The sequence below is a fragment of the Cetorhinus maximus genome, chromosome 23, assembly GCF_964194155.1.
Source record: "Cetorhinus maximus chromosome 23, sCetMax3.hap1.1, whole genome shotgun sequence".
NCBI lineage: Eukaryota > Metazoa > Chordata > Chondrichthyes > Lamniformes > Cetorhinidae > Cetorhinus > Cetorhinus maximus.
The window spans coordinates 58,076,656-58,091,394 of NC_135901.1; the positions used below are offsets into that span (position 1 = coordinate 58,076,656).

At 45.0% G+C, this 14,739-nt stretch overlaps 1 protein-coding gene across 1 annotated transcript in view; it reads right to left on the reverse strand.

The window, feature by feature from the left end:
• Window positions 1–14,739, reverse strand: part of LOC144698062 (uncharacterized) — a 121,742-nt gene that overhangs the window by 102,837 nt on the left and 4,166 nt on the right. The window contains 1 exon segment of the mRNA XM_078569991.1: window positions 13,304–13,506. Coding sequence (XP_078426117.1) covers window positions 13,304–13,506 — 203 coding nt within the window.

The window sequence follows — 14,739 nt, forward strand, 5'->3', positions numbered from 1 at the left end:
TTTTCTGTTTTAAATCAATTTCACAGGGTATTAGAAGGGGAGGATTTGCTGTCGGGAAACTCACACCAAGACCTGAGAGAGTCACTTGATTCATCAGGACCTGAATATTATCAGCCGTTGAACATGGAAGCAGAAAGCGCTGCTCACGCTGGGGAGAAACCGTGTAAGTGCGGGGACTGTGGGAAGGGATTTAATTACCCGTCTGACCTGGAAACTCATCGACGCACTCACACTGGGGAGAAGCCATTCACCTGCCCTGAGTGTGGGAAGGGTTTTACTCAGTCATCCACTCTGCTGACACACCAGCGAGTTCACACTGGGGAGAGACCGTTCACCTGCTCCGACTGTGGGAAGGGATTTGTTAGTTCAACCAACCTGCTGACACACCAGAGAGTTCACACCGGGGAGAGACCGTGCACCTGCTCTGAGTGTGGGAAGGGATTCACTAGGTCATCCCACCTACTGAGACATCAGCTGGTTCATTCAGACCAGAGACAGTTTACATGCTCAGTCTGCTGGAAGTGCTATAAAAGTTACCAGGATCTGATCTTACATCAACGTGTTCACACTGATGAGAGACCACTCAGGTGCCCTCACTGCAGGACTGGGTTCAGGCAATCATCTGACCTCATTGTACATCAGCGCAGTCACACTGGGGAGAGGCCGTTCACCTGTTCCATGTGTGGGAAGGGATTTACTCAGTCATCCAACCTGCTGAGACACCAGCGAATTCATACTGGAGAAGGGGCTGCTCACTTGCCCTGACTGTAGGAAGGGATTCATTCATTGAACCTACCCACTGAAACACCACCGAGTTCACACTGGGGAGAGACCAGTCAGCTGGTCTGTGTGTGGAAAGCGATTCACTCAGTCATTTGTGCTGCTGAGACACCAGCAAGTTGACAAGTAACAGCAAAATCCAATTACTGTAGTTAATCACATCCTGGATGGAACCATGTTCATTGGGGTCTGTTTCTGCTGATGTTAATAAACTCCAGCCCTGTTATAGAGGCTAATATTGTTGATACAAATCAATTAAGTCAACTTGGTGTGAAATACAAGGTGTGTCAAATCTTTGTAATATCTCCAATACTCTGCTTCTCCCCTGTCGCCTCCAACAACAAGTGTGAGGAGCCGATGGAGCTTCTTTGTTACTAAGATTGAGACAATCCGATCAGCTGCCTCTGCTGCTTCCCTCCCTCCCACTAGCCCACTGGGACAAACTGTCTGTAAGGTTCCTTCTTGTCTGAGCTCTGAACTCGCATCTTTCTCCAGTTTCTCTCCCATCTCCCCTCATGTCCTCTCAGTGCTCCTCTTGTCCATGAGGCCCTCCTTCTGCTCCCTTGATCTTATTCTCACCAAACTGCTGATTATCCGACTTCCCCATGTTAGCTGATATTGTTAATGTTTCTCTCTCTCCTGGTAATGTCCCTCTCATCATCAAATCTATCGTCATCACCCATCCTAAAAATAAACTCTTGACCTGACCATCTTTTCAAACTACCACCCCATCTCCAATCTCACTTTCCTCTCCAAAATCCTTGTACTTGGTGTCCCCCAAGGAGCTATCCTTGGCCCCTCCTATTTCTCATCTACATGCTGCCACTCGGTGACATCATCCAAAAGCACCGTGTTAGTTTTCAAATGTACACTGACAACACCCAGCTCTACCTCACCACCATCCCTCTCCATTCCTCCACTGGTACTAAATTATCAAACTGCTTATCCCACATCCAGTACTGGATGAGCAGAAATTTCCTCCAATCAAAAATTGGGAAGACCAAAGCCATTGTCTTCGGTCACCAGTACAAATTCCGTTCCCTAACTACCGAGTCCATCCCTCTCCCTGGGAACTGTCTGAGGCTGAACCACACTGTTCACAATCTTGGTCTTTTATTTGACCCCAAGGTGAGTTTCTGACCACATATCCACACCATCATTAACACCAGATATTTTAATCTCTAAAACGTCGCCTGTCTCCACCTGACCCCAGCTCATCCGCTGCTCAAACCCTCATCCATGTCCGTGTTACCTTTTGACTTGACAATCCCAATACATTCCTAGCCGGCCCCTCACATTCAACCCGGCCCCACACAGAAACATGAGATCATCCAAAACTCTGCTGTCCGTGAGCTTTATCAGGCCAAGTCCTGTTCACCCTTCACCCCTGTAATCATTGACCTAAATTGGCCCCTGTTCAAGCAATGCCTCAATTTTAAAATTCGTAACCTTGTTAACAAATCCCTTCATGGCCACGTCCCTCCCTATCTCAGTAACTTCCAGTCGCACAACCCTCTGAGATATCTGTGCTATCTCATCCCGTACTCTTTAGCATCCCTGATTTTAATTACTCCACCATCGGTGGCCGTGCCTCGGTGCAAAGTTCCGGAATTTCCTCCCGAAACCTCTCCAGCTCTCTCTCCTGATTAAAGAGGCTTGTTAATATCTGCCTCTCCAATCAAGGTTCTGTCTATTTAACCTAATATCGACCCATGTGACTCGATGTCAAATGTTTCTTTATGAAAGTCCTGTGAAGAACCTTGGCACATTTTGTTCCATTAAAGGTATTATATGAATACAAGTTGTTGCTGTTTCACGACAACCAGTTTGTGCACAGTAAGATTCCACAAACAGCAATCAGACTTAACAGATTAATCCAGGCTTTTTTTGGTGGTGTTAGTTAAAGCACGAGTGTTGGTCCCACTGCACCAGGAGATCTCCCCTGTGGACAGGATGTGGAGTTGTTGAGCTCTCCTGAGCTGAGAGTGGAGCTGATTGAGCTGTCGGGCCTGCAGTGTGCCTTGCAGAGCCGCTGTCTGGGATCTTTCCCCTTAATTCACTGATTCCCAGCTGAAGTTGTTTCTGCAGTAAAATAGTTAACTTTGAATATCAATCCCAACTTAATCTTCGGAGCAAAATCTGCAACTTTAAATCAGCTGTAAAAGAGAAAGAAAATTCATGCTAATGCATTTGGGGAGGGCAAACAAAGCTGGAGAATACACAATAAACAGGAGAATATTAGGAGGGGTAGAAAAAGTGAGAGACCTCGGAGTCCATGTCCACAGGTCCCTGAAGGTGGCAGGACAGGTGGATCAGGTGGTAAAGAAAGCACATATTTATCAGAACTCACAATACACCAGAACACTCACACTGGGGAGAGGCCATTCACCTGTACGGAGTGTGGGAAGGGATTCACTCAGTTATCCAACCTGCTGAGACACGAACAAACTCACACTGAGGGGAGGCCATTCAGCTGCTCCGAGTGTGGGAAAAGATTCACCCATTCAAACAACCTTGTGAGACACCAGCGGGTTCAGACTGGGGAGAAGTTGTTCAGCTGCTCCGAGTGTGGCAAGAGATTTACTAAGTCATCCCACCTACAGACACATCAACAAACTCACACTGCCGAGTGGACTTTTAAATGCCCAGACTGTGAGAAGTGCTTTAAAATTCCAGTGAACTGATGTCCCATCAACGTGTTCACACTGACGAGAGACCGTTCAGGTGCTCTCACTGTGGGACTGGGTTCAGGTGGTCATCTCAACTCACTGTACACCAGCGAATTCACACTGGAGAGAGGCCATTCCTATGCTGGCCATTCACATGTGGGAAGGGATTCACTCAGTCGCTAACCTGCTGAGACACCAGCAAGTTCACAATTAACAAGTGATTGGATTTTGCTGTGAATCACATCCAGGTCTGAACCATGTTCATTGGGGTCTGTTTCTGCTGATGGTAATAAACTCCAGCCCAGTTATAGGGGTTTATATTCTGGATAACAATCAGATTTGTGTTAAACACATGGTGTATTGAGTTTTTTTTAATATTGCTGACACAAATTAGTTCCTTTTGAACATAGGAACATATCTCAGGATATTGGGGCAGCAATGAACAAACTCAATGGAATATTGGATACAGAGTCAAAACAACATTATATTCTTTCTCTGTGTGACCTGTCTCAGAATTCTCTCATCAAACAGACCATCAACATGAGAGGAATTGACATTTTCAGTCATTCCAAGAGAAAATTAGAGGCTGTAATTATCCACAGATGTTGTTCTGAAATTTTACAACCTCCCACTGTCACCAAAACTGGCAATAGACAGCTCATTGTTCTAATTGTGTTGTAGCCTCTGTCCCAGATGTTATTCAATGTAGATTTAATGTTCAGAGAAAGGGGTGAGATTGGATGGTCAAAACCGCTCACAGGCTATGGAGGGTGATGTTGACTTGAATGTGCCAAAAACAGTGTTCTTCACAGGCACCAATACTTTATCCCCAGTTTTAGTCACTGTGGTCGGTGTTGTCCACCTGATAGGACAGGATGTGTCCTCATGTGTCTGTTTGTATGGGTGCGGGTGTGTCCCTGAGTGTGGAAGTGTGTGTAAATGTGTGTGGGTGTGGAGAGGTTGTCTGAGTGTGTGAGACAGACAGAGAATGTGTGTGTGGGTCTCTGTGTGTGGTTGTCTGTGCTGCTTCTCATTAGCTATAACACAAACCTTCCTCTCCAAGCAGACAACATGGCTCCTGAGAATCTTATCCAGTGATGTGAATGGTACGATTCAGAGATCCTTCATCCAGGGTGAAACCACAGGCTGACTGTGTGCTGTGTAAAACCTGACACCTACACAACCAGGCCCCACTTCTCCTGGAGCAACATGAAGTGTCTGCTGCTTTCCAGATCCATTCCTTTCCCCTCACTATTATCCTCAGATAATTCACAAATTCCTTGTGTACAACATCCTCCAACACACATATGGTTTGCACTTTAAATATTTCCATTGGTCTTTTTCACAGACAGCAATGGGATTGCTGCTATCACAGGAATCAGTTCTGAAATACTGTCCCTCTGATCATTAGGCTTCCTGGAGTAATACACTGATCCAGATCTTCCCACCTAACACAAATCCATATCCCCATCTGAGTTCCAGATTTTAATGTGATTGTCTAATATAGAAAACATATATCATTTAACCCATTTAAACCTGATTCAGCACACCCCCTCCACACACACTACAAGAGGTTGTCTTTGAGATCAGTTGTTCCTTTATAATCTGGGTTGTTCTGAATGATGACAATATGAACCTTCCTAACCTGTCCTAACCCTTGAAAGGGGGGAATGCGTCATTAACAAATATATGCTTCAAGTTAATAATTCTGCTTAGTCTGACTGACAAGGTTAATTTAGGACTAACAGAAGGATTAGGGTATGGTCGAATGGACAGATGTCCAACGGGGACATAAGGAGACTTCTTGCTAATGTCCGGATTACAAGGTTAGACACTATTTTTACGTTGATTTTTTTAACAATTTGCTGATTTTTGATGGAAAGGGAGACAGTGAAAAGGAGCTAGAAAGTCGGGAATGTCAGAGGAAGTGCACTTGTGGTGTGCGGTGGGAGGGGAATAACAGAGGAACCAGCTATGGGTGCAGACCATTTCTACATAGGCATGAACGTACAGGATGGAAATTATAAACAAGGGCACATGGTTCATTCTGTAATCATCATCAATGCTGTAACGTCTACAAAATACTCCAAACGTACGGGAGAAACTTGTATCGATGAGATGTCTTTGGAGCTCTCCTGTATCCCCATATTTGTCGTTAATGTTGCTTTTCCATCACACAGCTGACTCACGTCGAGTGTTTTAGATTCTCCACAACACCCTTCTGTCGGTTCATTCACTGAAACCAGGGACTCTCCTTGTTGTAACGGTGACATTCCCAGTTTGTCCAGTTATTTCTTGAAGTCAGTCAGCCCTTGAATTGTTTGTACATTGTTTCATCATGTCCCACCCAGCTGGCCACCAGTGCAGAGGCATTGGAGGAGGACGGTTTGGTCTACGTTGTTAGAGGCTGCAGACAGGCCGAGAAGGACAATGAGGGAGTTTTCCTTTGTCACATTCACATCGGGTGTCATTGGTGACTTTGGGAAGAGCTATTTCGATACCGTGACAGGGACAGAGATCTTATTGGAGCGATTTAAACATGGAGTTCTGGGAAATGTGGACATGGATTTGGGAGATGATCAGGACTTTGGAGAGTGAAAGGAGGTTGGAGCTGGAGCGGGAGTTTAATAGGATCGTGGGGTCAAGTGTTGGTTTTATTGAGGACAGGTGATGATGGCAGATTTGAAGGTGACAGGGACAGTACCTGAAGAAAGAGGGCCATTAACAATATCAGTGAACATGGGGAAAATGGGTGATCAGCAGTTTAGCGGGAATAGGGTCGATGGAGCAGGAGGTGGGTCTCATGGGCAAAGTGAGCTCTGAGAAGGCAGGAAGGGGAGATGGGAGAGAAACTGGAGAAAGATGTGGGTTCAGAGCTCGGACATGGGGGATCTTTAGAGACAGTTTGTCCCGGTGGGCTAGTGGAAGGGAAGAAAGCAGCAGAGGCAGCTGATCGGATTGTCTCAATCTTAGAGACAAAGAAGCTCCATGAGCTCCTCACACTTGTTGTTGGAGGTGAAGATGGAGGAGACAGGGGAGAGGGAGACCCCTTCAAAAGGAACTAATGTCTTAGGGACAGTAAAAAGATTCAACATCATCTATTTAATAGAAAGCTTAATGATTTTATTTTTATCCAGAACATTAACACCTATAACTGGGCTGGAGTTTACTAACATCAGCAGAAACAGACCCCAGTGAAACATGGTTCAGTTGCAAAACTCAATCACTGTAGTTACTCGTGAACCTGCTGGTGTCTCAGCAGGTTGGATGACTGAGTGAATCCTTTCCCAGACTCAAAGCAGGTGAAAGGCCTCTCCCCAGTGTGAACTCACTGGTGTGAAATCAGATTAGCTGATCGCCTGAACCCAGTCCCACAGTGAGAGCACCTGAACGGTCTCTCGTCAGTGTGAACACGTTGATGGGACATCAGGTCCCCGGAACTTTTATAGCACTTCCCGCAGTCTGGACATTGAAAAGGTCTCTCCTCACTGTGAACTCGCTGGTGCGTCAACAGATGGGATGAATCAGTGAATCCCTTCCCACATTCTGAACAGGTGAAATGCCTCTCTCCAGTGTGACCATGCTGGTGTCTCAGCAGGTTGGATGACTGAGTGTATCCCTTCCCACACTTGGAACAGATAAATGGCTTCTCCCCAGTGTAAATTCGTTGGTGCACAGTCAGATGAGATGATCGCCTGAACCCAGTCCCACAGTAAGAGCAGCTGAACAGTCTCTCGTCAGTGTGAACACGTTGATGGGACATCAGTTCCCAGGAACTTTTGTAGCACTTCCCACAGTCCAAGCATTTAAAAGGTCTCTCATCAGTGTGAACTCGCTGGTGTTTCAGTAGGTAGGATGAACGAGTGAATCCCTTCCCACAGTCGGAGCAGATGAACGGTCTCTCTGCTGTTTGACTGCACCGATGTCTTTCCATGTAATTGAATCCCTTCCCACAGTCCCCACATTTCCACGGTTTCTCCCTGTTGGGACTGCATTTATGTCCTGCCAGATTAGATGATTGGCTGAAGCCTTGTCCACACACACAACACGCGTACGGTTTCTCCCCACTGTGAACGGTGCTTTTTCCTTCCATGTTCAAAATCCGATGATATTCAGACTACGATAAACTGTGCAACTCCATCAGATCCTGATGTGATGTTTGGTTTCAGTTTCCTGACTGCAAATCCTCTCCTAATATCCTGTGGAATTGATTTAAAACAGAAAGAGGGAGTGAGAGAGAACCCACATCAGCAGGTTGTGAAACTGAGCTGAATGAATCTGGGAATTTGTGGGGCCTGCACTAGGAAAAAGTAACCACGAAAGATGCTGGATTGTCACAAAAACTCAACTGGTTCACTAAGGTCCACCAGAGAAAGGACCTTCTACACAGTCTGTGTCCATAAATTTCAAACTTGTGCCTGAACACTAAGGTCTAGGTCATAGGAGCAGGAGTCCTAACACTGACTCCTGGGGAAATCCACTTTCAACCTTCCTCCATTCTGAAAAATCATTACTCTCTGTTTCCTGTCACTCAGTCAATTTTGTACCCATGTTGCTGCTGCCCATTTTGTTCTATGAGCTATAACTTTGCTCACAAGTCTGTTATGTGGCACTTCACCTAATGCCATTTGGAAGACCATGTGCACCACATTAACAGCATTACCCTCATCAACCACACTGTTAACTCTTGAAAAACCTTAAGCAAGTTAGTTTAACATGATTTTTCCTTAACAAACTTGTGCTGGCTTTCCTGAATTAGCCCACATTTGCTTAAGTGACTATTAATTTTGTACAGAATTATCACTCCCAAGGTTAAACTGACTGGTCTGGTAGTTGCTGGGCTGATCATTACACCCTTTTTGAACAAAGGTGTATGATTTGCAATTCTCCTGTCCTCTGTCACCACTCATGGGTCTGAATAAGATTGGAATAATATGGTCAGTGTCTCTACAATTTCCACTCTGAATTCCCTCAGTATCCTTGGATACATCTCATCCAATCCTGGTGCCTTGTCAACTTTATCAGACAGCCTATATAATACCTTCTCCTTATCAATATTAAACACCACAAGTGTTTGAACTACCTGCTCTTTAACCATGACCTGTGCAGCATCATCTTCTTTGGTAAAGACAGATGCCAAATATTCATTTATACCTCATCCATGCCCCCTGTGCCAATGGGTAAATCACCTTTGCTTAAATCCCTAATCAGCCCCTTTCTCCTTTTACCACCCTGTTACTAGGTATCAGCCAGAGAAAGCGTTTTGATTTCCTTCCATGTTAGCTGCCAGTCTCTTCTCATACTCTCTCTTTGCTTCTCTTACTTTCTTTTTCCAATTTCTCTCTGAATATTCTTTCTTTATCCTGTCTCTCGGTTGTATTAGCCACCTGATATCTCTGTTAGCAGATTTATTCATCTTCATCTTAATCTCTTCTCTTATTTAGTGAGCTGTGGATATGTTAGCCACACCTTCCTCCTTTGTAAGAATATGTCATTACTATGTCTGATCTATTTCCTCTTTAAGGCAGCCCATTCCTCAATTACAGTTTCTCCTGCCGACCTTTGATTCCACTTTACTGGGTCAGATCCATTCTCACCCTATTGAAGTTGGCTTTCCCCAGTTAATTATTCTTTCTTCTACAATTAACCTTTGCCCACAGACAGACAGGCCAACTGTTTACCTTCCAGATTTAAAGGCCGACGATATTCAGGTCCTCACAAATCGAGTGACTCTGCCAGATCTGAATTGATGTTTGATTTGAGTTTCCCGTCTGTCAACCCTCCACTTCTAAGATCCAATATCAGAAATTTACAAAAAACACTAACCGTCAGTCCAAGTTAGAAATTGAGAAGAGACAAACATTTCTCTTGGTTTGAGTTTGCTGTGTGTAAATCCTCCCCTTCTAACCCCCTGTAAAAGGAGTTTCCAAAATCCATTCCTGTCAGTCCAGGATAGAAATGAACAACATTCTCTCCTCCTGCGACCTGGACCATATGGCCGCGCATGCGCCCTGCTGAACATTGCCCCCTATAAAGATGGCGGTTGTTAACTCGGGCCTGTCTCCGAGAGGAGACGCGGGTCAGAGTTGTCCCCTTTCCATTCGGTGTAACCGCAGGACCGGTAGCTTCTTATTCAAGATTTCAGACCTTTACAGGGTCTTCATGAAGCCTCCCCTCCCCCTCCATCCCTCCCCAAACACCGGCTCCTTTTACCCGCCTGTGTTCGCCATTTCTCAGCGTCTTCCACCAGCTCCAGGTACTGATGGTACTGCGCATGCTCCAGTCAGAGATTGCAATGCGCATGTATCAGTCAGTGCCAGCTACTGCGCGTGCACGAGGACCGCCTGTCGTGAGGATAGAGCACATTCTGCCCCCCACTGAATCCTGGGTAAACGTACCGCCATTGAACGGCCTTTTCTGATAAGATAATTATGTTTTATTATCCGATGATGATTGGCGCCATAGGGCCAATATATAAAATTATGAATATAAAAACTAAAAGCTACTGCGGATGCTGGAAATCCAAAACAAAAACAGAATTACCTGGAAAAACTCAGCAGGTCTGGCAGCATCGGCGAAGAAGAAATCAGTTGCTTGGGGGTCGCGTAACTATTTATCATTGAGGAGTCTCGTTCGTTATCGGAATTAACCAGACAAATCGCTCCACCAACTAAGAACGGCCATGCATAAAATTATGAATATTGATATGGCAACCATAGTGCACGGCCCCTCCACCATAGTTATGACCTGGGTGTAATTAACAACAGAACAAACCCTGACAGTTAGATCTGAACTCACTGGAGTCTCAGCAGCGGCGCAGACAAGTGATTTTTCTTCCCATACTCTGACTACTGACACTCTGTCTTGTCAGTTGGAATGTAGCAATTGTGGATCTAATCCTTTGACCTTCTAAAACTGGAGTGTTAGCAGGTGGGCAGTGAGCAAAGGGTTGCATACATGAAGTATCTGAATGGTCTCCCACAAGTATGACTGTGCTGCTGTGTCAGAAAATGGAATACCGAGGTGAATCCATTTCCACATTCAGCTGGTGTGATTTCATGGTGTGATTTTGCAACATGAGTTTCAGCTCACACTGGGATCTCAAACCCTTCTGAGAATGAGCTCTACATTCTCAACCACAGTTAGAGAAAGGTGGTGCTGTAAATCTGAAATAAAAAAACAAAATATTGGAATTTTCAGCAGATCTGGCAGTGTCTGTGGAGAGTGAAAGATGTATATAAATTTCAGGGCTGTGACTGTCCATCAGAACTGCACTGCATCAGTGAGCATACTTGAAAACTTAACTCTATTTCTCAATTCACAGATTTTCCTGGATGTGCTGAGTATTTCCATGATTTTCTGCTTTTATCTCTGATTGAAGAAGTTGCATATGAATTGTGCATTAGATTTATTGATGTCTAACGTATATTTATTCTCAACCATCTACAAGTGGAAAACTCTTCCACTTGTCTACCCTGTCAACCCCTTTCATTATCTTAAAGGCCTTAGTCAGGTCATTCCTCACTTTCTTTTCCAGAGAAAAACTTTTCAATCCGTTAAATCTCTGTGAATTTGAAATATTTTCCAATTCTGGCATCATTCCAGTAAATGTTTTTGCACCGTCCCCAGTGCTTCGCTCCTTCCTCTAATATGGAGACAGAGCTAATCTGAGCATCAAAGTCACATTGTCCCAAATTCCTGTATATTGTAAGGATCATTATGGCAGTGGGAGAGGGGACTGTGGTTTCGAGCTGTTATTCACCATCCCCTGTTTCAACCATTCTCCAATTAGCTGAAAATAAGATTAGATGAAATGAGCAGATCTAATGAGCCAGTATGTGACATAATGAATCAATTACAAAGTTGTCTCTCAGCTTTACAGTGAAGCAGAGGGTATTTTTCATTCTAAATTTGCTAATTATACCATTAAGAATACCTGTCAGAGAATGACTAGATTTCAGCATGGGGCCAGTGTAAAGCTCATTTAACATGATTACCAAGCAGTGAAAAGGTGAATTTGTAATTCACATGCACCTTGTTTGTGCATTTCCCAGATTAATAGTTGCACTGAGTCTGTTGTTCTCCATCTTGATATGTTCAAGATGGAAATCCATAAATATTTGGGCACTAAGGGATATGGTGATAGGATGGGAAAGTGGAGTTGAGCTGGAAGAACATTTAATGGTGGAGCAGGATCAAAGGGCCTTTTAGTCCAACCCTGCTCCTATTTCTTCTGTTCTTATGAACATCAGTGTGAATCATTTCCATTCAAGCACAGCAGATGCAGCAGCCCCCGTCCACCTCCTCCCTTCCCTCATTCCAGGGCCCAAAACACTTTCCAAGGGGCACCGTGATTTACTGGTACTTCTTGCTATTCAGTATTGTCTATTCACTGACCACAGTGCGGTTTTCTCTACATTGAGGAGATTAAATCCCAATTGGGTAACTGCTTTGTGGAACATCGCCTTTCAGTCTCCAAGTGTGACCCTGAGGTTCTGGTCATTTATCAGTTTAATCTCCACCCACTCCCACTCTGACCTCGGCCTCCTGCACTGTTCCAATGAAGCTCAATTGAAGCTCGAGGAACAGCAGCTCATCTTTCATTGGACACTTTACATCCTTCTGGACTCAACATTCATTTTGACAATTTCAGATCATAACCACTGCTCCCATTTTTTCCTGACAGTAGGTGCTGGTAATGGTTCTTCTTTTACCATTTATCCCTCCTCTGAGCCTGTGTTGTTTCTCCACTTGTCCCCTTAGTTTATTTCCTTGTCTCATTATCACCCAATGCTGCCTTGCACCATCATCCCCTTTGTCATTTAATCACGAGTTCAGGCTTGGACAAGGGGGGTCTTTAGAGATAGTTTGTCCCGGTGGGCTAGTGGAAGGGAGGGAAACAGCAGAAGCAGCTGATCAGATTGTCTCAATCTTAGTGACAAAGAAGCTCCATGAGCTCCTCGCACTTGTTGCTGGAGGTGAGGATGGAGGAGACAGGGGAGAGGGAGAGCCCTTCAAAAGGAACTAACTTGTGCTAGAAATATCAAAACGGCTCAACTGTTCGTCGCAAAGCTGATTTATTCCAATTTTATACAGAATCTGTAACTGGGCTGGAGTCTATTAACATCAAAAAGGAACTAACTTGTTAAAAATAGTAAAAAGGTTCAACGCATTGTGTTTAACACAATGCTGATTTATTTGACTTTTATCTAAGTGGGCTGGAGTTTATTAATGTCTACAGAAACACACTATATTGAACATACTTCAGTCCTGAATGTTATTAAGAGTAAAATCCCATCACGACAGTTACTTGTGTACTTGCTGGTGTCTTAGCCAGTTGGATGACTGACTGAATCCCTTCCCACATTCAGAGCAGGTAAATGGCCTCTCTCCAGAGTGAACTCTCTGGTGTCTTAGCCAGTCGGATGACTGACTAAATCCCTTCCCACATTCGGAGCAGGTAAATGGCCTCTCTCCAGTGTGAACTGTCTGGTGCAGCAGCAGGTGGGATGACTGAATGAATCCCTTCCCACATTCGGAGCAGGTAAATGGCCTCTCTCCAGTGTGAACTCTCTGGTGTCTCAGCCGGTGGGATGACTGACTGAATCCCTTCCCACATTCGGAGCAGGTAAATGGCCTCTCTCCAGTGTGAACTCTCTGGTGCAGCAGCAGGTTGGATGACTGAGTGAATCCCTTCCCACATTTGGAGCAGGTGAACGGTCTCTCTCCAGTGTGGACTCTCTGGTGCAGCAGCAGGTGGGATGACTGAATGAATCCCTTACCACATTCGGAGCAGGTAAATGGCCTCTCTCCAGTGTGAACTCTCTGGTGTCTTAGCCAATCGGATGACTGACTAAATCCCTTCCCACATTCGGAGCAGGTAAATGGCCTCTCTCCAGTGTGAACTCTCTGGTGCAGCAGCAGGCTGGATGACTGAGTGAATCCCTTCCCACATTTGGAGCAGGTGAACGGTCTCTCTCCAGTGTGGACTCGCTGGTGTGCGATGAGATGAGATGATCGTCTGAGCCCAGTCCCACAGAGAGAGCACCTGAACGGTCTCTCATCAGTGTGAACACGTTGATGGGACTTTAGTTCCACAGAACTTTTGAAGCACGTCTCACACTGTGGGCATCTAAAAGGTCTCTCATCTGTGTTAACTCGTTGGTGTCCCATGAGGTTAGCTAATTGAGTGAATCCCTTCCCACGCTCAGAGCAAGTGAATGGTCTCTCCCCAGTGTGAGTGCACCAATGAGTTCCCAGTTCCAATGGGGATTTGAATCTCTTCCCACAGTCCCCACATTTCCACGGTTTCTCTCCACTGTGACTGCATTTATGCTCCTTCAGGTCAGATGATCGGCTGAAGCCTCGTCCACACACAGAACACGTGTACGGTTTCTCCCCACTGTGAACGGTGCTTTTTCCTTCCATGTTCAAAATCTGAAGATACTCAGTTCAAGATAAATTAGGCGACTCCATCAGATCCTGATGTGATGTTTGGTTTCAGTTTCCTGACTGCAAATCCTCCCCCTCTAATACCCTGTGAAATTGATTTAAAACAGTAAAACAGAGATAACCCACAAAAACACAGGTAGGTTGTGAAATTGAGCTGAATGAATCTGGGAATTTGTGGGGCCGGCACGAGGAAAAAGTGACCATGAAAACTGCTGGATTGTGATAAAAACCCAACTGGTTCACTAATGTCCTTCAGGGGAGGGAACCTGCCAACCGGTCTGGGCCTACACAAGACTCTGGCCTCCATAAGAACATACAAAATAGGAACAAGAGAAGTCCTAACACCCCGTCGAGCCTGCTCCACCATTCAATACGATCGTGGCTGATCTTGGGCTTCAAATCCACTTTCCCGCCCACTCACCATATCCCTCGACTCCCTGAGAGACCAAAAATCTCTCCATCTCAGCCGGAAATATATTCAATGATGGAGCATCCACAACTCGCTGGGCTGGAGAATTCAATGTGACAGAGAGAGAAAGAGAGAGAGGAGTGAGAGAGACAGAGAGAGAAGGTTACTAAACAAAGCACAGTATGTCAATAAACAGAAATCAAGTACATGGGATTGGGGTAATATCCTGTTATAGATTGAGAATTGGTGAACAGACAGAAAACAGAGTCGGAATAAATGTCTCATTCTCAGGATGACAGGCTGTTATTTGTGGGATACTGCAAGGATCAGTGCTTGGCCCACAGCCATTCACAAACTATACAAATGATTTGAAGGCACTCATTTAAGCAGCACCTAAATTTTCACATTCTCATCCTTGTTTTCCTCCAC